We start from the raw sequence: 23,608 nt of genomic DNA on the forward strand, positions 1-23,608 counted from the left end.
GGACAAAGTTCTTGTGTTCCTCCTGCTCACCACCTCATGTTTGCCCCAAGTCGGAAATCCTATTGCACTCAGTTGCCCTGCAACCCAGGCTCCCCCTGGTGGAGGATTAAGGACAACACTAATAAGGGCTGGAACTGAGATTTAATCAAGAATAAAACGACCTCTTTAACAATCACTATGGTAGTAGGGAAGCAGGAATCTCTGAGACTCGGGGGGAAATGCAGCACATTTCATCTCTGGCTCTTGGAGACCAGCAAGCGGCTCAAGAAAGTAGCTTGGCTCAGTCCCCATCCATACATACCTAAAGCTCCGGCTAAGTTTCTGCATTTGCGATCTGGAAAGGCCTGACAGAGGCTCACGGCTGGCAGGCCTATTATTCCAGGGAACTCATATGGCTTGCCTCACTCCTTCCCAGGCCCGAGGAGGCCAGTGATGTCAATGGGTGGCCAGTGCTGAGAGCCCGAGCCTGATGCTGGCCTGCTCAGCATTTGGCAGAGGGTAAAGAAGACAACAAGAGTCCAGTCTAGCCCCCACCCCACTGGCTGAGAGGCACAGTGACCCCGGGAGACGTCCAGCCAAGCCCCAGCCTCAGGAGAGAAAGAGATACACTCTAGTAGATGGGGCAGTTTCCTGGAAAGGCAGCAAGGACAGCAACCAAGGTCCCCCACTGCGTCAAAAAGGGAGCCTGAGACCCCGGGGGCAGAAATGGCGAGGGGGGGGGGCAAGTGTGCACTGGTTTATTGACCAAACCTCATATTCCAAACAACTTGTGTGACAGGCCAGGAAACCCCAGGCCTGTGGCAGCTGAACACAAACTTCCTGGTGGAAAGGTTTACTGGAACACAGTGTAGCCAGGGCTTACATGGGAGGCCAGCCTTGGAGGAGTCCTACACAGGTCTTCTGGAGAAAACGATTACACCCACCCACCAAAAAAGAACCCCACAATCAAATGGCGCAAACGATAAAGAGACCCACTGTGGTCCATGGTGGAGAGTTCTGCAGCAATTGTGGGATGAGAGCTGTTCTTCAGGGGCCGAGCCTAGGCACTCAAGCAAGCCTCAGCTGGCCTACCAGTGAAGGCCTGAGGGTGGTGTCTTCTCATCTTTATTGCTTTCTAGGGAGAAGGGAGGGATCCGGACATCAAAGTGGGAACCATCAGGCCTCTCGAAGCGGAAGGTGCCCCTGTGCATCAGAGAGAAGCTGGGTTAGAGGGAGTGAGGACCGAGGCCCTACTGAGGATCTTGAGAGCCCTAGGCCCTCAGCTTCAGAACTGAACACAGCAGGATGAGGCAGGATGGGCTCTCTCCAGCCTGGCTCATGTCAGGATAACACCGGTCCAGAAACCCAAAAGCCCTTCCTGGCCCTACATGAAAAGAGGAAACAGAGCTGCCCTGATTCTGGCCCTTAGATGTACGCTGCATAAACTACCCAACCATACTTTCAGGTTAAGGAGTGAACCACCAGGGAAAAACCAACAACATGGGCAACTCAGTGCAGCATCAAACCGTCAGACCTCTTGGGCCTAAGTCCTCAGCCCATGAAATCATAGGAACTAGTAACACAGAAAAAAAAATCAGACAAGTCCCACCCAAGAATGAACAGCAGCTAAAGCTCCATCTCTAATGTAACCTGGCCCAGAATTAGCGGCAAACTCTGAGCTCTCGCTTTTCTGAGCTGCGGCGCGCGTGCGGAGTCGAGGCGCCCCGCCCCACACGAGCCCACTCACCACATGTGCCCACTGGAAGCCTGCAGGGACACGTGGCTGCTATACTGGAATGCGGGCTGCTCCTTGGATAACACGGGTTCCTGTGAGGGTTTAGGCAAAATCGGTAAGGCCAGGCCAGCTCCCTGTACCCCGGGGCCACACGCTGCCAGTTCATCAGGACGATGCCCCCTCTGGCCCCCCACAATGACTGCGGGCCAGTACCACCTCCCGGGGCACAGCCACTGACGTGGGCCTTGCATTCGGCTTCTGCGAAAGAGAACCTCACACTCAACATCTGAGGCCATTAGGCAAAGATGCCGGGCACAGGACCTCCTCTGTAAATAGCTCTTCCAGAGTCCATGCACGGAGTGCCTGAGTGCCAGGCACCAGGGCGGTGTTCTGCAAACCTCTGCTGACTTAACTCTCCTGGTAATTACAAGGGTAATAGGTGTGACTCCCATTTAACAGGAAGAAACTAAGATTTTTGGTTAAACTGGCCCAAAGTTATGTGGTGAGTAAACCACACGTAGCTGGCATTCAAAGCCAGACTATCTCACTCCAAAGCCCTGTTCTCACTCAATATCCCACCCTGCTTCCCAAGCCCGTGCTGATGGGAATAAATACATGTTCAATGTGGCCGCTGGCCATTTCTCGTGACTCTATTTCTCAGGAGACAGGGTGGGGTAGTGCAGGATTTGCAAAATCAGATCTCTTCTGGACCAGCAGAGACGGCAGATGTGTAAAGAGGCAGAGGAAGGGGCGCCTGGGTGGCTCAGCCGCTGGGTGTCTGCCTTTGGCTCAGGTCGTGATCCCAGGGTCCTGGGATCAAGTCCCACATCGGGCTCCCCGCTTGGCGGGAAGCCTGCTTCTCCCTCTCCCGCTCCCCCTGCTTGTGTTCCTGCTCTCGCTGTCTCTCTAACGAATAAATAAAATCTTAAAAAAAAAAAAAAAGCAGCAGAGGAAGGACAACCAGAAGCAGAGGTTCTGGGGGTGGGGAGGAGCCCACCAAAGGGCACTCATGTTCATGTGTTTACTAAGGCTCCGTGCTGGCAACAAGGACTCTACACAAGCGTGGACGTCAGACGCCCTTGGATTCGGATCCATGTCCTGCCACTGCCAGCCGCGGGACCGTGCGCCAGTTACTCACTTCGCAACCTCTCTCTTCATCTGTGAATCAGGCTGTAAGAAACCTATCTCATGGGGCTGTTGTGAGGTGTCACTCAAAACAGCCCAAGGCATTCACATACTGAGCCTCTGTCCCTAGCCACAGAGGAGAGGAGAGCAGACACTCAGCCCCCAGGCCTGCTGGGAAGGACCAGAAACTGGGCATTATCAGCCTGATGATGCTCACCCTTCCCACCACGCCTCGGCCTCGCACTGTCTCCAACGTGCCAGATAAACTGAATATCCTCCAGTGTCGCTCCCGGAGCTGCACCACGTCACTGTCGAGGTTCTCTAAGCGGATACAGTAGCGCCACTGTGGGGGGTGGAGAGAGTTCACAGCTGAGACAGAACAGACCTGGGCTAGCCCACCCAGAATTCTAGGAAAGCAAAAGGCAACAAAGACGGACACCTGCAGTGCACAGGCCCCTCCCGCCAGAGGCAAACTCCCCCCCCCTCCAAACCGACCCCCCCTACCCCACCCCACCCCACCCCCCTCTCCCGGGCACACACTCACCCAGTAGACATGGGAATTCTGGGCTTCCTGGGGAAAAAAACAATGAATTTAAGTCCCAGAGGGCAGGACCAAGTCTGTTCCAATCAACAGCTCCCCAACTGAGTAGGTGTATTCCAGGAAGGTTGCCGAGACAGAACAATGTCGCGAGTGTCTGTGGGATGGTGACTGGACTACGGCCAACAAGCCCCAAAGGAGGCAGCCTCCCCTGGCCCCGTCCCTGGCCTCCCTCCTCCTCATCCCGTCAAGCTCACCAATAGAGCTGGGTGCCAATGGAAGTCAGCCACAGGGCCCTTCCCTTTCTCACCAGTCTTCCAGCCAGCTGCTGCCCACCCCTCCCCCCCGCAATCACTCCTGGCCTAGGCCACCGCCCTCCTCCTCGGCCCTCCCAGAGCCCAGTGCTATGACAACACTTGATGTGCTCTCTGCCAACCTCTCCCACTACCATGAGCTCCTGAAAGGCAGGGACAGGGTTTCATGTTTATTTGAAGCTCACAGCCAGGCAAGAAATAGCTCAATAAACATCTGACTAATGCATACAAAGTGTGAAGATCAGCCTCTACTGATTTAAACAAGTATGTGTATGTTCTTCATAAACAGGAAGCCTTTGAACCAGAACAGAAGGGAGAGTCAGCCTGGAGGACTCCGTCCCAGAACCTGAGGGTCTCGCTGCTCCCGATCTTGGAGTCCGCCCAGTATGTGCAGCACTTGGAAGCAGAACCACTAGGCACATGGTTTAAATGTGGAACCCACTCCACAGTCACACTGGGGATACCACAGAAAATCTGGGGGCCCGCCCGAGGGAAGGGGCCCAGGCCAGGTACACACCCTCATGCCCATGTAGAAGGGGATGACAGTGACACGAATGTTCTCGGTCGTCTCCCGGTGGACGTCAGAGAGCTCCAGCCAGGGGTGATTCTTCTCTTGCCAGGCCCGGAGCGTCTCCCGGGCCACAAAAGGGGGTGCTGCGGCAAGAGATGACTAGTTAGTCCAGGCCAGAGTCCCGGGTGTTCTCCAAATGGCCCTCCTAGAAAACTCTGCCGAGTGCCGGCCCAGGTAAACGAGGCACCCACACCTGAAGCAAAAGCACAGGCCAGAAGAAGGCACCAGGCCACGCAGAATAAGCCCCGAGCAGCTGCGGGACATCCTGGGAAGAGAAACGGGCTGGGAGTGAGAAGCCCAGGTCTTCAGACCCTACCGTAACCTTGACCTTGCCACTCACTAGCAACCAGGCTTCTTCTGATCCCTGAGCCTCACGTTCCATATCTATTAGGAAGAGATAATAGCCATCTGCCTGATAGACCTAATGGGAGGTTGAATAAAGTTGTGGATGTACAGCTTTGAAGTTATTTCTGTGATGCTGCCTTTGGAGAAAGGGCCCTCCCATTCCAGCTCCCTTCTTGAGAGAGCTCACCTTTTGTCTGGTCGTACAGAAGAAATCTATCAAACAGCTCATGCTGGATGGGAACCTGATCAGTGGAGGTATAGGGGAGGATGTCTTCATGGCTGACATAGTCCAGGCCTGGCACAGAGAGGGAAAAGAAACAGTGAAACTCACACAGGAAAAAGGAGGAACAAGGCTGAGAAGAAACACAATGCCTGGCCTTGTCTCAAGGTTGGACGAGCCTGGCACCATTGCTCTCAGCTTCTACAATCCCTCCGAGCAGATTAAAGGACATCGGAAAGGCATCAGAATCTTCTCACTGAGATACACCAGATAGATGCTCACTACTCACCTGGGATGGCATAGAGGGCCCGGCTATCATCATGGTTAGCCAAGAAAGTCACAGCTTCTGTCTGAGATCTCTGAGACTGAGGCAAGAAGTGAGTCAGAGATTTTCTTAGTCACTACCCAGTCCTGAGAACTTGGGGCCCAGGCTGGGCTCTCTCTGACCCTTCTCCCTCCCTCTGTCCCCATCAGGTTCAGGCCCTTCCCATGGAGAGAAACCCCAGGCCCAGCCATCTTGCTTACTTACTATATGTGGACAGTCTCGGGCATCAATCAGCACCTGATAGTAAGTGTGAGTTTTGCCTTTCACCTCCTTAGAGCCATGGCCGGCAGGATTCTCTGCTCTAGAGGGTAGGAGAAAAAGCCCAAGATCACCCCAAGAGAAACAGAAGTGGTGCCTACCCTAGCTCCCTACCACCTCCTTACCTAAACAGACTAGTTAGTACCTGATCTGAACCTGCTCAGCAACACCCGGGCCCTGCCCTTCCCCAGTCAGGGGCCAAGAAGGAAATATGGAGGACCCACGGCACAGAGTCTCCATTTGCCTTACCCTCTGGCTGCTTCTTGGAAGAAGGGGACCATGTTGAGAAAATCAAATTGCTGGTTCCATCCCTGAAGCCCCGAGTACCCCACTCTTCTCACATCCCTGAAGTGGTCTATGATTATTTAATGGAACTAGGCCTTTTCTTTTTTAATGTGCTCTAGTGATAAGAAAGTGAAAGAAAGATTCTAACTGAATGTCAAAAAGTCAAGAAAATTAGTCCCTCAATGCCTTGTGGGCTACTTATAATGCAACAGAGAACAGCTTGGGAAAGCATCCTGGGGAGGCCTAAAGGGACCCTCTGGCTTTTAAGACTGTCCCTGGCACTCAGCACTTCTGTCTCCATGGTGTCCGCAAAGTAACCTGGGACTGTTCCAATGGCCCAAGAGGATGCTGAATTCCCCCCTGGGACCCCAACTACTTACGTCAGCCATGAGTCAGGCCTCCTCCTGAGGGTACTGTGAGGCACAATGACAGGGGTACTTACTTTTCTGGAGCTGCAGAAGCCACATCCCGGTCATATAGTCTGGCCTGCCAGGGAAACAGGACGACACCTCGGTAGCCAAAAACACTATGAAGGAAGAGCTAAGAGGAAAGAGAGCCTCAGTGAGTGTGCAGTCCACAAGTCCTTCCAGGTGGTAAGATCAGATCGCTAAGCAGGACAAGTAGCTGCAACCCCAGCGTGAGGTCCTGCCGATCTTTCTCTTGAACTCTGTGATCCACCCCCACCAGCTTCGGACCCTCTTACCCCCTCTTGACCTGGCTGACTTCTGCTGATCGTTTAGACTGTAGCTTAGAGCCCTAGGAAGACTTCCCTGACCTCCCCTCCACTCAGCACAGTGCATAGCCACTGACCCCATCGTAATTCCTTTCTAGACTCCCAAATCTACGAAGGCACTGCTTTCTGGTTCAAGTCCAATGCCCAAACACCCGCGTCCGCTGCAGGCAGACAAGAAAAGGGGAGTGGGAAGCTGAATAAACAAGAAGTCCTTACTTACAAGGGGCCTAAATCTATCTCAGTGGATCTGGCACAAAGTCGATACAAAAACAAGAGCCTCACACCCACAGCATATATTACCCTGCAATCAGTTCAACTATGACAAAGTATCGAAGGTTTGCTTTCCTTTTTTTTCTTACTCTTTTTTTTTTCCTTAGAGAGGGAGGAAGGGGAGAAGGAAAGGGAGAGGGAGAAAGAGAATCTTAAGCAGGCTCCACACCCAGCACAGAGCCAGATGCGGGGCTCGATCCCAGGACCCTAAGATCATGACCTGAGCCAAAAGCAAGAGTCAGCCCGCTGAACCTTCTGAGCCTCCCAGGCGCCCCCAAAAGTGTGTTTTTCTTTTTTTTAAGATTTTATTTTATTTATTTGACAGAGAGAGCGAGAGAGCACAAGCAGGGGGAACAGTAGAGGGAGAGGGAGAAGCAGGCTCCCTGCCAAGCAGCGAGCCCGATACAGGGCTCGATCCCAGGACCCTGAGATCATGACCTGAGCCGAAAGCAGACGCTTGACCATCTGCGCCATCCAGGCACCCCAAAGGTATGCTTTTCTGAAAGCTCCCCCCACTGGCTTCCCACCTTCCACTAAATTACAGGATTCTTCAACAACCTGGGCCCCTCCTCACTTTGGTTCAAATTATCTCTGTCCTGGGCGCCTGAGTGGCTCAGTCGGTTAGGCATCTGCCTTCAGCTCGGGTCATGATCCCAGGATCCTGGGATCGAGTCCCGCATTTGGCTCCCTGCTCAGCGGGGAGTCTGCTTCTCCCTCTCCCTCTGCCCCTCCCCCCCTGCTCATGTGCTCGCTTGCTCTCTCTCTCAAATAAACAAAATCTTTAAAAAAAATTATCTCTGGGGCACCTGGGTGGCTCAGTCGTTAGGCGTCTGCCTTCGGCTCAGGTCATGGTCCCGGGATCCTGGGATTGAGCCCCGCATCGGGCTCCCTGCTCAGTGGGGAGCCTGCTTCTCCCTCTCACACTCCCCCTACTTGTGCTCTCTCTCTCTCTCTCTCACTGTGTCTCTGTCAAATAAATAAATAAAATCTTTAAAAAAAAATCTCTGTTCACACTAACTTGGAAAGGGTACCCACTGACACATGAAGAGGATTCACATCCAGGAAAACAGAAACCCCATCTTAAAAAATTTGTGATTCTGGTCTGGCACTAAACACCAAGGCAGAAAACTGTAACATTCAGGCCTATGACCAAAACTGACCCTTACAGAAGCAGGGTGTACCCTGAAAATGACAGATGAGGGGCACCTGGATGGCTCAGTTGCTAAGCGTCTGCCTTCGGCTCGGGTCATGATCCCAGGATCGAGCCCTGCATCAGGCTCCCTGCTCAGCAGAGGCCTGCTTCTCCCTCTCCCACTCCCCCTGCTTGTGTTCCTGCTCTCACTATCTCTCTCTGTCACATAAATGGATAAAAATCTTTAAAAAAAAAAAAAGAAAGAAAGAAAGAAAAGAAAATGACAGATGACCCAGCCCAGCACTCACCTGCCCGGTCTCATATTTTCCATTCTGTTTTGGCACCTCAAATACACCAACTGTCTCCAAAACTTTGCCTTCTGGTCGGTTTCTGATGAGGAAGGAAAATAACAAGCAGCTGAAAAGCTGAGAAGGTAATGGTACCTATCCCATCAGAAAAAGCTACCAGGAGACTGAGGGGCCAGGCAGTGAGGGCAGCAAAGGGTCGAAGCAGTGTGGCAGATGAGACAGGTAAGTGTCCTCGCAAACCACCACTCCAGATTCTGCCTTTCCCCCTTTGAGGTCCAGCCACAGGCCCTACCTCAGTTTCTGTGTTAGGTCTGACTGCCCCCCAATCACTTTCTTCTCTCTTCACTCTCAGCATTCCTCATATCATGCCCTCGCACCCTGCTTATTTATACCCCTTGCCTCTCCTTCCTCCCTGACCCACCCTCCTGACCTCCCGCAGCATTGTAACCACCCTTCCCACCTTGCATTTCTGTTATTTGTGCCCATGTCTTATCTCCACTAGAGACTGTAGGTTCCCTGGGAGCAATGCCTGTGTCTGATTAGCCGTGTTCCCCCTCAGAGCCACTGTGTGTGAAATATTTGTTCTATATAATTCCATCTCTGTCTATCCTTGGAAACTGCAGCCTTCACCCTGCCCTTGAACTGCTTAGCAATCCTCTCCAAACGTCCTACTGCACTCCCTGCATTGCCCCTAGTAGTCTCTCAATCTAGTTTTTGTTCAGATTCACGTCACATTTCACAGAGATCTTACACTGCAAATACTTATCATCTCTCCCCAATACCAGTGTCTAATTTCAGCCACCAAAAGGTCAGTTCTCTCAGTGGTCTCTCTGGACACGGCTGCTCTTTCTAGGGGTCCTTCCAAGGTCTGCTATTCTTAGCATTTTGGAGATGTGAACCTTATGCTTCTTTCCTCTCACTTGATCCTCCAACCCCAGTTTGACCTGCCTGTCCCATAGCTAGAAACAATATTCACACCATTCCCCATAGCCTCAAGCCCCCTCCCCAAGTCACACAGAAAGAACCAATCTCCCCAAGGTCACGCTGAAACCCGGAACCCACGCAGGGCTCACTCTCAAGAGTCCAGTTTCCCACTTCGAGCATTCTTCTAAGGGTGGCTTTGTCCCAATCCGGGGCTGGGGGTTCAAGTCAAGGGCCCTAGGGCTTAATTAAAAGGCTGCCCACTAACAACAGCGCTCGAGATCCCCATTTGGGGAGGGAGGATTCGCTCCGGGAGGGTTACTAGCTCCCCCTCAGAGCCAGTCCTGCGTAACCCAGGGCTCTGGGCCGCGCTCCCTTCTGTTCCTGGCACGCATCCCAGGCAGGGCAGGTCGGCTCCCGGCCGGGACCCTCTCCCGGGTCGAACTCCAATCACCCTCGGCCGGCCCGGCCTCCTCCCTGGCCGGAACACGCTCCCTGGGCTCCCCGTACGGGCCCCGCGCTCCGTCCCTCACCGGGACGAGAGGTGCCTCCGCGTCGTCGTGGTCGCCGCTGGTGGGAAGGCCCCAGCTCCACCCGACGCACAGAGCGGCCTCGGCCCCCGGACCCCGGTTAACGAGCGGGACCACCAGCGGCTGCCCACGGCCAGAGCCCGCCGGGCCACACAGCCCGCCATATCCCGCCCGAGCGCCCGCTCGGCTGCTGACACGGGGCCCAACTCGCGGCCAGAGGCGTTCTGCCCCCGCCCCACACTGCCCCGCGCCGCGTCCCCGCCCCCTCGGCCCTCTGCCCCGCCTTATCCCGCCCCGTGAACTCCATGCTCCTTCCGGCGCGCGATGGGCGGAAGTCCCGGACCCCGGTCACCTGACCGTAAGTCCGCTGGACATGGCGTCTTGTTTGCTGGCGGGCGAGCGTCTGGTTCGCGCTTTGAGCCCCGGTGGGGAGCTGGAGCCAGAGCAGCTTCCCCGGAAGCTGCGGGCAGAACTTGAAGCTGCGCTGGGGAAGAAGCACAAGGACGGTGATCTTCCCAGTGGCTCCGTGCGCCTGGTTTCCTTCCGCCTGATCCGAGAGCTGCATCAGTACCTGAGAGAGAGGGGTGAGCCGCAGTCTCCAGGCCGGACTCGCCTCCCTTTTTCCAGAGTCTTTTCCCTCCTTAGTCCTTTCCCACCTCTAGCCTCGTTGTGAGGGAGAAAAAAAAACCCGTCACTCTCCTCCACCCGCGGAACGGTCATCTAGCCAACCCAAGAGTCACCTCATAAACCGTAGGACAGCCCACTCCCTTAACAGCTTCCATGGGGATTTCTCGTGGGTGACAAAATTTACCTGTGCAGTTTCTGCTCTCTTGAGAGTCTCCTCTTCACTACCAGGCCGCCTTAGGGCCTCCTTACCTTTGAGGAAGTCCAGTTATAACCCCGTACCGCCGCACAAATTCAGTTTCTTCCTTTTAAGCCACATTAGAAAACAACTTAGGATAGTGATCTTGTCCTGTTTGGGAATCTGGATTTCTTTGCATCTCAAAAGCTAGTCAAATCTGGGGCGCCTGGGTGGCTCAGTCGGTTAAGTGGCTGCCTTTGGCTCAGGTCATGATCCCAGGGTCCTGGGATCGAGCCCCACGTCAGGGTGGGACTGAGCAGGGAGCCTTTTTCTCCCTCTCCCTGCCTCTCTGCCTATTTGTGCTCTCTGTCTCTCTGTCAAAAATAAATAAAGTCTTTTTAAAAAACTTAAAAAAAAAACAGGTCAAATCTGATAGTTTCTTTTTTTTTTTTTTTTTCCCCACATAGGATGATGGAAAGGTGTGTTGAAAGACCTGAACTGGGAGTAGCACCTGAGTTCTAGTCAGAGCTCTGCCACAAACTCTCCTTGGAGAAGTCGTTTCTCTTTCTTGGGTCTCAGTTTCCTTAACTGTAAAGGGAGGCACTAGGACAAACTGGCTTGTAAGGTCTTTTGTCAGAACTAACATAGCCTACCCAGAAGCAGGGTGCCCTTTGTAGACTGCACAACTACTAGAACTATTAGAAGTGAAAAGTATCTTAGAGATCATCTAGTACACCGTTCTCTGAGTATTTAGCACCGCTGTGACTTAAACCTCTTTAGGGCAGTTCTATTGTGGCCACAGTGTGACTTAATCTAAACACAAATATAAGTGGCTTACTTGTTAGCTGTGACAATCACAAGATAATTGGAGAGCCGACACTTAGTCAGCTGTGCGCACTAGGAGATATTTTTGTGGAATTGTCCCAGTTGAAAATGATCTTGGAGATGAATTGAAATAGGGATGGCCATGTTTTATTTTGGTAGAAAAAATAGAAGGGTCAGACCCTTTTCTGATCTTAAGCCTTCAACCTTAGTTCTATGCATCATTATGTTTGTAAAACTCTTTTCTTCCCAGGTTCCACACTATACCTTCATGAGCTCCTAGAAGGCAGTGAAATCTACCTCCCAGAGGTTGTGAAGCCTCCCCGGGTACGTAAGGGATATATTTCTGAGAGTGGGTGTTGGCTGAATTGGACTTATTCACGATACATTCAGATTTATGAATCAACCTTTGGGCTCAAAAATTTCTCTTTTAAATCCTTGAGAGCTGGGGTGGGGGAACCAGATACTGTCCTCCCTGCTTGACAGCTTGGAAAACAGATGTCCCCAAAAAAGTTTCCAAAGCAGTGGAGGCAGAACTAATGCATGGGTCTCTTGGCACCCTTAGCAGTGCTTTGCCCCCTGAAACCAATGAACCAATGATTGTGACATGGCTTCCTAGCAAGCTGGGAGTACCCTTCTCGTTTGATTTTTCTGCCTCAGAACCCAGAGCTAGTGGCCCGTTTGGAGAAGATTAAGATACAGCTGGCCAATGAGGAGTATAAACGGATCACATACAATGTCACCTGTAAGGTAAGGGCCTGCTCTTCAGTACAAGGCCTGAGTAACTCTTGAAAGCAGAGCCCTGTGCTGGGAAGAGGTACAGAGGGAAAAAACATCGTGGAAACTTGGTTTTTATACTAGTCGGGGACCACCGAAGCTCTGTGCTGCACACAAACCTAATATAATTCCCAACTCCTTTACTGAGACTCTGGGCTCAGATGGTGACTGATTCTTTAAAAGTCATAGAGGTGGAGATAAGCCTTGGAGCCTTTCTTCTGACAGTGCTCCCTATTGTTCTGTGACATGCTCCCACCCTGGAGGAAGAGAGGAGTAGATGGATACTGGGAACCTATGTCCTTTCTCTGAAATGCTGGATCTCTGGTTCAGAAAAAAATCCAGCTGGTCCCTGACAACAGAATCCTTGGAGAAGGCAGAGTTAATGTGTTGGGAAACAGGGCAGAGCCCAGACTGACAAATGGATACTCTCTGGGCTGCCTCTGAGCTGCTTCCATTTGGAATCATTTGTGTTTCCTTTTTCCCAGGATTCAAGGCATGGTGGGACTCTTAGTGACCTAGGAAAGCAAGGTGAGGTACTGGGAAATCACATTGCTAAAGCCTCTCCCTGGGAGGGGTTGGTCATGGCAGTTCTTCCCACCCCAGTGCCCTGGGTTTAAGCCTGAGCTATTCAGGCTTGCTGTTTGAAGGAAACCCAGTTGATGGGGGAGGCAGCCCTGAGATAAGAGGGCCTCATGGAGGAGGCTGACTTAAAGGTTTCTTCCCTGGGTTCTTCCCCAAAGTGAGGTCAATGAAAGCTCTGGTCATCACCATCTTCAACTTTATTGTCACGGTGGCAGCTGCCTTCGTCTGCACTTACCTTGGAAGCCAATACATCTTCACAGAAATGGCCTCAGTAAGTAGGCACTGGGCAGGGCAGGGTGCTCCGGGTGGGAGTGCTGGTGGGAGAGAGAGGACATATGTAAAGGTGCCTTGAACAGGTTAGGTGTTAAGCAAGTAGTAAATTTATGTAATAAACAAGAGGAGCATATGAGCTGTCCAGCAGTCATGGGCGTATATAATAACCTCAATAGAATCCAGATCCTATTTTCTTCCTTTCCCCCAACTTATAGGCAGGGTTTTCTCCCCTCCCCGCGCCCCCCCCCCAATATTTACTAGAGGTGCCAGAGGCTGCAGAGCTGGGTGCTGGCGTGCATCCCCTAAGCCTGGTTCTCTCTCTCCCCAGCGGGTACTGGCTGCCTTGATCGTGGCCTCTGTGGTGGGCCTGGCCGAGCTGTATGTCATGGTGCGGGCGATGGAAGGCGAGTTGGGAGAGCTTTAACTGATGGGTCATCATCAAAGTCTGGAGCAGGTTTTGGGAGACTCCAGGCTCCCAGCTGCCAATCACTGACTCTCAGTCAACTTGTCAGGCCTTTTGTCCACAGATCTGGTTAGTCAGAGGGCCAAGCCAAGGCCACCTGCTCTTCCTGCCAGAGCCCCATCCTCTGTCAATTTTCAGAGGGGCAATAAAGTAGAGTCAGACAACAACTGAAAAGAACTGGTCTTTCAGTTCCTTCTCCTGACCCCAGTGCCCATCTGCCTTCTCTAGTCCATCTGGGCACTGCCAAGGCTGGGTTTTTCTCCTTCAGGAGTAAATAGAATCCAGGTTTTCCCAGAAGTAGACCATACTACCTTGAACTTCCCCAAGTGCATAAATCGATGGTCACCCTTGCTCCACACATCCTTGATGCAGACCTGTAATTTAGATCAGTAACCTCCAAAAAAGCAGAAAGGATTCCTTTTCTTCAGTTTGTGTAAGAAGAGGAACTGATCACAGGACATCAAATAAGAGAAAGGTTGGTACGGGATGGTGAAATTGGGAGCTAGGCAGCTACCTTTCTGGCATCTTCGTTTCGGTCTTCATCCTCTGCTCGCCTTTAGATTTTTCTGTATGCTTCTGCCTGTCTCTACCACTCATCAGCCCTCCTTAAACGTCCCGCCTTTCCATCACCCTTTGTTCTGCCTCCAAAAATGAAACCAGTTTAGATGGCAAAACAGTATGTCTGCTTTTAATTGAAAAATCTCTTGTGCTTTGTGTCTGTTGGTAGGTAGAGTATGTCTACTGTGGATTGTCTCAGCTAATAAAGGGAGATGTTCTTTGTGGATAAAGGACTGTTTCCAGATTTAACTGTATATGTGAATATGAATAAGCATATACGTGAATACGTACACATAATATATTATGAATACGTATACATGTCATCATATATAAGCCCGACGGAGGATATTTTATGTAGGTTCTTGAAATATCTGGGTTTGGGGGGGCGCCTGGGTGGCTCAGTCAGTTAAGCGTCTGCCTTCGGCTCAGGTTTGATCCCAGGGTCCTGGGATCGAGCCCCACATCGGGTTCCCTGCTCAGCAGGAAGCCTGATTCTCCCTCTCTCTCCCATTCCCCCTGCTTGTGTTCCTCTCTCTCTCTCTCTCTCTCTCTCAAATAAATAAGATCTTAAAAAAAATCTGGGTTTGGGTGAGTGCAGAAAATAGTTTATAAATATGCACAGTTGAGTAATTGTTTTACGTGATTACTTTTGGTCTTCATAACAATCCTGGAGGTTGGAAGAGGAAATAACTTTAGTCCCCTTTTCCCGAAGACAAAACTGAGGCTGAGAGAAATCAGATGACCAGCTGCGGTCCTTCCTCTGTTAAATGGAGCCAAAGACCGCTAGGTTGTTCTGAAGTCCCCATGTAATGTTAAACTTCAGAGAACTTAGATTAGTGGTATACTGATAGAATCTGTGTAAAGATACTTTAAAACTGTCAGTTTTTTATCCAATAAATATTTATTGTATCTACTGCATTCTTATTTCAAGTCTTGTGACAACACACAAGCTCAGAGATTCCTTAGTTCTGATATTTGTTCAGGGTCTGTTCCTAATGGTATATTCCTTTCCATTTGTTCACACTATGAACTCCTATGGTGTTTTCTTTCCCCAGGGTACTCTTCTGTTCTTAGAAATTACACACTTCATGGGGCACCTGGGTGGCTCAGTTGGTTAAGCGTCTGACTCGTGATTTCGGTTCATGTCATGATCTCATGGGTTATGAGATTGAGCCCTGCATTAGCTCTGCGCTCAGTGGGAAGTCTGCTTGAGTCTCCCTCTCTTTCTCCCTCTGCCCCTCCCCCCTACTCACTTTCTCTCTCTCTCTCTCAAATAAATAAATATTTTTAAAAAGGAGGAAAGAAATTACACACTCATGGGTTCAGTAGACATTTGCTCTACAGTGCTTGCTAGTTTCTACTTGGTACATAGTCAGTCTGAGCTTCCCCAGACAGTACGTGAGAGAGGGAAGGTTCATTCCTTTTGTTCCACCATAGATGACTTTGTTGAGAGATCTTAGAATTTCTGTTGTTGGTTGAAAGAAATGTCAACTGTGAGAAAAAAGTTAAGGTGGCATTTTATAATGTTTCTAGCAAGCCAGACCATTTAAGACTGAGTTTAAAAGCTACACTGAATGTCTGTGGAGATTCGTGGCTGTCGTACTTTACTGAACTCTGCGGGCCAGGTAGCGTGTAGGCCCACATAGCCTTCAGCGTTCACGCCCCCCAGATACCTGGATTGGAAGGTTGGAAGGCTTGTAAATGTTAGATAAAGGGCAGGCCCCCTCAAACAGCTTCTGCCCCAAGGTGTGTTCTCACACTGAGATTGGGGTCATTCCACACACACACCCCTTTCACTAGAATGGGGTCCTTACCTTGATCCCAAGCCCCTCCTCACAAGTCAGCAGGCTTCTGCGGCCTTGAACACTTATTGAGAACTCCTTTATGAGCCAAGTACTGTGCTACCTGCTGGAGATCAAGAGGTAGAAGACCTAGTTCCTGCCAAGGGGTTCTTCACCGTGCAAAGTGTTTTTCCGCGTGCAGGGGCAGAGTTGGAGATAGCAATAAGGTGGCCTGTCCTCCGGTTCTCGTCACAGAGAAGAACACTCTCTCTGCTCTCAGCCACTTCCTCCATCTCTCACCACCCCATACTTTTCTCCACTGCAGTCTGGGCCCAGGGCTTCCCAGGGCAAAAGGGGAGTGCTTGGCAGGAGGCCAGATGATCAAGAAGTTTGGTGTTCTCCCAGTTTCTCCTAGCCTGCTGTATGGAGAGGGAAGGCACCTCGGGTGAATCGAGAGCTTTTATAACGCATCACACCACATGAAGCCCTTCACTTAACATTATTGCTTCCCATTCCCCGAATGGAGAGAAGACAAGTATTATCACCCCCCATTTTTTGCAGGCCCATAGACTTTCAGAGAGTTGCAGGGTTACATAGCAGAGCCAGGATTTGAATCCAGCCCAGACTGATTGCAAACTCCATGCTTTCCTGGAGCAGAGCGGCTCCAGAAGTGGAAGCAGCCGGAGCGGCCTGGAAGCTGTGGGAGCAGGAGCAGGAACGTGCCGGCAGAGTCTCCCATCTCCCAGCCAGAGCCCTAAGCCCTTCAATTAACTGTCCCTCTAATCCCAGGAGAAGCCTGGGTAATGCCTCCCACCCAGGAGCTGTGTGAAACCTGGCCCTATTTAGGGATTAGGTGATGGAGATACATCTCAAAAGCAAACGGCGCTTGTCCCCATTCACTTGCAGCACACAACAATCCAGATTAAGTGTATAGAGTTTGGGTTTTATTTGGAGATTAGTTGGTATTACAGATGATGGTGATAGGAAAACCCAAGGTTGCCAGTGTGCACGCCCCCACCCCCCCGCTGAATCTGTCACGTTGTCTCCACAGCCTCAGGTCAGAGGGCAGCCAATCTGATCTTTGTGAAAATTAAATGAACATAAGCCCTGGGCTCCTCTTTCTGCTTTACTACTTTAATATCACTTCCTCTTCAGATCCATGGTTCCGATTCATTTGTCCAGGTGGTGGTAGGTCAGAAGAGGGGGCCCTGGTTCCCAGCAGTCTGGAATTAGTTTCCGTGCTCTTCTCACCGAACTCACCTAGCAGCTAGCTAATGGCCTGAAAGTGAGGGGCGGCTGCCCGTTCTTTGGAGGGAGGAGGTGTTGTCAGCCAGGGTGAGAAGAATTGGGTGCCAGGCCTGGCTTCAGAGAGGTGGACAACCCAGCCCTTACCCCATCTCTCTGAAGGTACCTCCTGCCATGGTGATGGGCATAGGCTCCAGGAGGGGCGGGGTGCTGTGTAGCAGGAGCCAGGCCCTGGGGACTCTGGGCTGGCCTGGAGGACAGTGGGAAGGAGGGATTCCTCAGCTAACCTTCCTTCTGATAAGAGAACTCCCTTGTGTAACAGGTGGGGTGGGGGATCCACTTCTGATGCGTTCAGCCCTGAGAGGCAGGTGGGCTGCAGAGCCAGAGGAGTGGTCTCCCAAGTTCTGGTCTTCGATTAGGAGTGGTCCAGGTTGGTGACGATGGCGGAGGCATAGATGAGGTCAGATAAGCTGCCCAATGAGGTTTGGGGAGTGGCTCGCTCTGAAGAAAGGTGGACCCCTGAAGCCCCAGCTGGTCCCCATGGGGCTACAGCTTTAGCCCCTGCCCAGCCCTGCCCTGGACTCAAGCCGGGAGCTGGGCAGGAGGCATGTCGACTCATTGAGGCACACTGAGGTGTGCTGTTGGAGGGCGGAAGCTGGCCTAGTGTTCGGGGCTCCCGGGCCTGCTGGAGGGTGTCTGGAAGAGATCGAGCTCTCTGGGTGTGCTCGGGCCTGGGGCTTAGGCCTCCTGCCTTCCTGTTCTTGATTCTCTTGGCCCGGCGGTTCTGGAACCACACCTGATAAGGGAAAAAGGAATCTCTTCTGGCTCCAGCACCCCCTTCCCCAGCTACAGGGAAAGCAAAACCTGGAGGTGGGAACCCAGAAAAAAGGGACTGTGCGAGAGTACCCCCACCCTGAGAGGGGGTCACTGCTCACCTGTATCTTGGCCTCAGGAAGGCAGGTGACCCGAGCCAGGTGCTCACGGGTGCCGATGTCGGGGTAGGGCCGTGCTGCAAATGCCCGCTCCAGCTCCAGCAGCTGCCCCCTGCTGAAGGTGGTCCGCTTTCTCCGGGGGGAACCCAACCCACTGGCATGGCCTGCGGGCCAGAGTAGGAGTCAAGCCAGGACTCCCTGCAAGAGCCTCCATCCCAGCCTCAAAACTCCCAGCCGACTCTCTGCTCCCTCACTTCCACCTTCCCCCATCACACCTTCCCCACATTCTCCCCCTGCCCACCCTTTCCCCACCAGATCACCTGGTGAGGATGCGTCCACAGGGCTGGCCATGGAGCTGGCGGAGAATGAGGAGCCAGAGGGCCATGCCAAGGCTGTGCCCGCACCACACCCCTCCTCCTGGGGTTTTATCCTGCTCAGAGGGTTGGCCCCGCCTCCAGGAGGGGAGAGGTTTCATGTCCAGCTTGAGGGGAGCAGAGCCGTCCCAGAGGAAGGAGGGGAGGCCAGGGGCAGGGTTGGGGCTTGTGTGGGTATGGGTGGAGCAAAACTTCTGTGGCCCCTGCTCCTCTGGGGCTTCATAAAGGAAGCCGGTCCGAGCCCCCCTCCTCACACCGCAGACTCCAGCAGTCTGTGTCTGAAATCCTGTACTTTGTGAAAATCTTCCCAGGACTCCTTCCAGGCAGCTGAAAAAATCCCTCTCTCTAGTGCTCCCAGTGCTTCACCTGCCCCTTCTGGAGCCCTCAGTGCCCTGGCGCTGGCTACCTTTAGGGGAGAGTGGGTGGAGTCCTGTGCCACAACCGAAGGCTGGGCAGGATGATAGGGACGGCGGGTGATGGCAGGGATGACGGCTAGCAGGTGAACGGCAGCCACCCCGCCCTCAGCAGGGCTAGGGAGCTGATGTCACTACCAGCATGCCCTCAGGTCTGCTTTAGAGACTCGTCTGCATCCAACCCTTTGAAAGCCCAAATGGGCTTCTTGGAGTCCAGGAACCTAGAACCAGAGGAGGTTCCACAGGTACAATCAAGGCATCCTACCTAAGAAAGATGTTTGTGTTTACAGAGTAGTCATCCTTGTAAGTCTTTGGAGCCACTTTTCTAAGAGAAGTGGGTGCGTTTGAATTTCTTTTGCATTCTTGCCCTTCCCTCTCCTAACCTCAGTACCGCACACCCCAGACCCGAGACAGAGGCCTCAAAGAAAGGCTCATCCTAGGGGTGGGTTTGGGGGAGCACACCACTTCCCTAGGCTAACCACATTGCAGGCGCAGGATGGGCAGGAAAGCTAAGCCAGAAGTCCACCTCCCTCTGCCCTTTCTCTCTCCTCCAAGACCCTAGTCAATTCCTAGAGGCAAAGCAAGCCCAGGGCTAGGAGGGGCACTTGGTAGCTCCTGTCATCATCAGTGGGGTTCAAGCTCCTGCTAATGTTGGTAGCCCCCTGTAGGGGCTGCTTAGCTCAGGAGGAAGGCTAGCACTCATGAGGCCCTCCCCAGCCCAGAGCTTTTTGGGTTCACAGAGAGGGCCTGAACTCAATGTGGACTGGACACAAGGTGGCTCTCCTCCCCCAAGACATTGTGACGGCCCAGCCTCCCTTCCTTTCCCCAAGCAGATCCCTGTCTCCTGCCTGTCCACCCCAGTCAGGACAGTAGTCTTAAACTCAGGGTCAAGGGATCTTTATTGGGCTGGGAGGAAGAGGTTGAGGAAGGAGCAGTGGAGGGCCCAGCTGTGTGGGCTCAGATTCCTACTGGTGGCCAGGGGCTGAGCAGCCCAGCCAGTACTGGGCGATGGAGCGTGGGTAAGGAGGGCTCACAGTGTCCACTCGCCGTGTGCGAAGGTTGACTCGGTAGTACTTGTCTGGAAGAGAGGTCGGGAGAGGATGTGTGAGACCCAGCCTGGCCCTGCCCAGTCCTGCCCTGAGAAAGAAGACATGGGTCTTTCCTGGAAGGGTAAGTGAACATCCAAAATGCAGCTAAGGATTCCCACCCTGGCTTTCTGGAGTCACCACCCAAGGGCCATGTTCAGCCCACGCGGGACCAGGGACAGCAGGGAAGACCCAGCTAGACGAGCTCCAAGGATGGCAGAGGCTCCCACCTCGTGAGAAGAAGTAAACACTTTGGATGGGCTCGCAGGTGGCAGGCACAAGCCAGTCCATGTCGTAGTCATCATAGTTGTAGGTGCCCAGGCCGCTCTCCTCACTGGAGAACCAGGACAGCCAGGTTGAACGGGATTGCCGCTGGGGGTTCTGGCTGCGGCCTCGGCCACGGTGACGGTTACGGCGTGAACGGTAGCGCTTACGGCTACGCCGCTTAGACTTGGGCTTCTTGGCCCAGGATCGGGGAGCTGAGCCTGAGATGTAGATGCGGCCGGCCATGGCCGCATCCACCTGCGTCGGCACACCAGGCCAGTCCTGGCTGATGAACCGGGGCTGTACAGCACCACCTGTGGCAGGGGATGGGTTAATGAGAACCCTGGAGGCCTGTAGAGTTCATCTGGTGCCCAACAGTGGGCTGTGTGCCTTGCCCAAGGACACCGCAAGCTCATGGCAGAGCACAGTGCTTGGGCCCTCTGACTCCCCGTTCAGTGCTCTTTCTCCTGGCCTTCCTCCACTACAGCCCTCCCCACTTGCCTCAGCCACGGCCACTCCTCCTGCCGTCTATGCCCTTGGCTGTGCTAGGCAAAGTCCACTGTGTGGGGTCCAGGTGGACCTCCCCCCAGAGGTCAATAGAAACAAAGTCTGGCCTGAGCAAACAGCTTTTGATCCATAGCTCTGCAATCACAGCCCCCTCTGGCATGCTGTGCCCTGCCCGTCCCCAGAGGGTCCCAGGAGGTGAAAGCAAGACTTGCCCTCCCTCCATACCAGGGGGTCTGCTCCAGAAGAGAAGCTCGAAGAGGGTCTCCCAGCTGTCCCTCTGCAGCAAGGCAAAGTGTTCAAACACGGCGGACAGGGAGCTGCCTTCACACTCCTCCTGACTGGGTTGCTGCTGGAACTCGTACTCCCAGTACTGTCTCCCTGAGTGGGGAAGCCGGGAGGTGGGGGGGGGGGGGGGGAGGGGACGTGTGAGCAAGGCTGGAAAGCCAGCCCCAAGGCTGCTGAAGATAGGAGCTCCTGGCAGGGGGCAAGCCTAGTTTGACCCTGCCCCTAGAGGAGTGTGGAGGCAAACCAAGACCACCCCACTGCCTGCTCTTTCTCGCACCCACTCCCTTAGTACCCTTAAAGAAGTAGACCCGCTCCCGGCCACTGTAGCTATGAGCAGGGAGAGCCAAGGCTGCATCCACGTTGTCCGGAATGCCCTTGAAGCCTTCAGAGATGTTGCGGGGGAAATCTGGGTCCAGGACACCATCCTCGAAGCGCCAGTACTGATTACCCTAAGGGGTAGAGAAAGAGGAGGAAGTGAGGAGGTAGCTGGCTGGGCACAGGCAGAGTCCCCCACCCAAGGCAGCCGTCCCAGTTCTAGGCTTGTCGCCCAGGACCTGGAGCCCTGGGCTTCCCTGTCCTCAAGAGCCCCAGTCAGGGACCACAGGCTGGGATCCAGCCTTCCTGCCCACCCTAGTCCTGGGCACAGCAGCCCTCCACCCCTGCCTAGATACCCTTGACCCTGACCCACAGCCTCCGGGCCTGGTACCTTGAAAAGGTAGGTCTTCCCCTGACAGTTGATGCGAGTGAAGGCAGCATCGATGGGGCCCTCAATGCCCCAGACATCTCGGATAAGCTTGGGGTACCCAGGCCTCACTGCCTCTTCATCCAGCTCATAACAATACTGCCCTAGAGTGCGGGAGGCTGTGTGAGGGAGGGGATGTTCCAGGGGCAGACCCCTACCCCCAAGACATGCCCCTGGAATCACCTCGGAAGGCAAAGAGGGAGCCGTTCTTGAGGTCAGTGAAGGCATCAAAGGGCTTCCCACTGCATAGCTCCTCCTTTGCTGGGGACTCAGGGATGTCTTCGGCATGGGTCTCAGGCCCTGAGGTCTCCTGCCCAGGTCCTGGAGCCTCTTCTTCAGGGATCAGAATAGGTACCAGGGCAGGAGACTCCTCATGCCCCGTCTGCAGGCCAGGGCTCAGCATGGTGCTCCCCTGCTGTGTGAGGACGCTCCCTCTCGACCCCTCGGGGTAGTCAGTGGCCCCATACTCATCTTCTGGCAGAGTGAATACATCCCCACGAGTCACTGTGGGCAGAGTGGGTGGTGGTGAGTGTCCAGCTGCAGAGGGGACCCCGGACCCAGCCAGCCCTTCTGGACGCACCTTGGGGCTTGCACTCGGTCACATAGTCCTCGCAGCAGCTCTGGTAGTAAGAGCAGAGCTCGTCACACTGACACTTCCTGTCGGCGTTGAAGCCCTCTGTGCAGCGGCCCGTGCAGGACTCTGCGGGGAGGAGATGTTAGTTGGCATGGCCAAGCCCAGACCACCCTTGCCCACCCTCCGTTGGCCCGAACAGCCGCCAATCCCCTCTGCACCTTGGTCAGCCAGAACAACGCAGGCCAGCAGGACTAGCGGCAGCAGGGGCCTTGGGGAGGCCATGGCAGGCCCCTAGCTTCTAGCCTGGTGAACTGGGCTCTGCGCGCTTCGATGCTTGAAGAAGGGAGGGCGAGGTGGGGACTGGGAGGGCGGGAGCCAGAGAAAAAGAGCTGTGCCTTTTCTGCTGTTTGCTCAATCTCTGGCCCAGCCCCCAGTGCCCTGGACCCCAGAGGCTGCTGCAGCAAAGGGTCACATTCCTGGAACTCCGGGCCTGGGAGAACTGTAAATAGGATCCTTGCCAAGCTCCGTGTCGTGTCAGAAGGGAACCAGCGCAGTGGATCTGGAGGACATAAAGAAGGCCCACTGTGCCACTCACAGGCTGTGACCTTGGGCAAATGGTTTTACCTGCCCTGGCTTTCTTTTTGGTTAAGTGAGATTAATAATGCTTGCCTCCTGTTGTGTTGGGGGTTACACAAACTAAAGCAGACGAAATTCCCAGTGCCTGGAGTAGCGCCAGCTTCATTCTCCATAACCGGTTATTTATCTGTGATCTGTTTGATCTGGCACATCCCTGACTGTCTCACCCACCCACTGTGTATTTAGGGCAGTGAAAAGGCAGGGGGGGGGGGGGGGGGCGGTTGGAGGAATGCTGGTAAGCATCCTGGGGGAATTTTTTTTTTATCATAAAAAAACAGATTTTCGTGTTTAGGTTCAACTCTTGGATGCATTGATTTTCCCAAGCTGGGCTTCACAGCACAGCAAAATTGGATGAATATTAACCATTTGGACTGGATTTGATTCCTTAGTCTCCCCATATTTCACTGCTCCTTGGTAGGCACTGCTCCGTCTCCACCTTCAGATTCCCTATGGGTAAAGAATAGCCTCATTCGCCACACTTTTAGACTAAGTAGCATCCGTCTTTCCAGAAAATACCCCTGGCACAGAAGGCCTGATTTTGTGCCCACTGCCCCGGGCCCATTGGGCCTCCTGAAATCCTGGCACCACCTGGAAAAAATGATTGTCGGAGTTTCCAACTGACTTTTTCAGTTCCATAATCAGAGAGGGGTGTGTGACTTTGGGCAGGCTCTTGTCTGTGAGCTTCAGTCAGTTTGGCTGTTAAAGGGGAACACTAATCCCTACCCCTTAGGCCTGTCTCAAGGCTTCATTGAGAAACAGGCATAAAGGGTCTGCTGCCATGATTGCTTGAACCACTGTTAGGGGAGGGGGCACGCTCCACGGTGTTGCCGTCACGTTGCAGTGTCATGGGGTTTGCGGGGGAAACCGAGGCAGTCCTCCCGCTCTGCACCCTCTCCCCCTAGTC

At 53.4% G+C, this 23,608-nt stretch overlaps 4 protein-coding genes across 4 annotated transcripts; 1 reads left to right on the forward strand and 3 right to left on the reverse strand.

Moving 5' to 3' along the window:
- Positions 1-122: 122 nt before the first annotated feature.
- POLDIP2 (DNA polymerase delta interacting protein 2) lies at positions 123-9,818 on the reverse strand. The gene is made up of 11 exons (XM_028109028.2): positions 9,593-9,818; positions 8,139-8,220; positions 6,138-6,235; positions 5,357-5,453; positions 5,117-5,192; positions 4,795-4,902; positions 4,209-4,345; positions 3,384-3,410; positions 3,057-3,182; positions 1,727-1,806; positions 123-1,182 (listed from the first exon to the last, which is right to left on the reverse strand). Exons 1-11 carry the CDS (start codon positions 9,751-9,753, stop codon positions 1,068-1,070), a joined length of 1,107 nt encoding a protein of 368 aa, XP_027964829.1. The 5' UTR covers positions 9,754-9,818; the 3' UTR covers positions 123-1,067.
- Positions 9,819-9,915: 97 nt separating this feature from the next.
- Positions 9,916-14,784, forward strand: VMA12 (vacuolar ATPase assembly factor VMA12). The gene is made up of 6 exons (XM_028109443.2): positions 9,916-10,173; positions 11,467-11,540; positions 11,874-11,963; positions 12,476-12,518; positions 12,731-12,843; positions 13,174-14,784. Exons 1-6 carry the CDS (start codon positions 9,963-9,965, stop codon positions 13,267-13,269), a joined length of 627 nt encoding a protein of 208 aa, XP_027965244.1. The 5' UTR covers positions 9,916-9,962; the 3' UTR covers positions 13,270-14,784.
- A 2,523-nt stretch (positions 14,785-17,307) lies between these two features.
- Positions 17,308-18,208, reverse strand: SEBOX (SEBOX homeobox). Its single transcript, XM_028109191.2, has 3 exons — positions 18,145-18,208; positions 17,828-17,988; positions 17,308-17,688 (listed from the first exon to the last, which is right to left on the reverse strand). The coding sequence occupies exons 1-3, from the start codon at positions 18,173-18,175 to the stop codon at positions 17,308-17,310; spliced, it is 573 nt and encodes a 190-aa protein (XP_027964992.2). The 5' UTR covers positions 18,176-18,208.
- A 1,314-nt stretch (positions 18,209-19,522) lies between these two features.
- VTN (vitronectin) lies at positions 19,523-22,350 on the reverse strand. The gene is made up of 8 exons (XM_028108986.2): positions 22,287-22,350; positions 22,075-22,194; positions 21,678-21,998; positions 21,459-21,598; positions 21,045-21,201; positions 20,693-20,845; positions 19,927-20,274; positions 19,523-19,689 (listed from the first exon to the last, which is right to left on the reverse strand). Exons 1-8 carry the CDS (start codon positions 22,348-22,350, stop codon positions 19,577-19,579), a joined length of 1,416 nt encoding a protein of 471 aa, XP_027964787.1. The 3' UTR covers positions 19,523-19,576.
- Between the last annotated feature and the right edge of the window lie 1,258 nt (positions 22,351-23,608).

The sequence above is a fragment of the Eumetopias jubatus genome, unplaced genomic scaffold, assembly GCF_037043125.1.
Source record: "Eumetopias jubatus isolate StellerSeaLion01/CBP00866 unplaced genomic scaffold, mEumJub1_p1.0 scaffold_10, whole genome shotgun sequence".
NCBI lineage: Eukaryota > Metazoa > Chordata > Mammalia > Carnivora > Otariidae > Eumetopias > Eumetopias jubatus.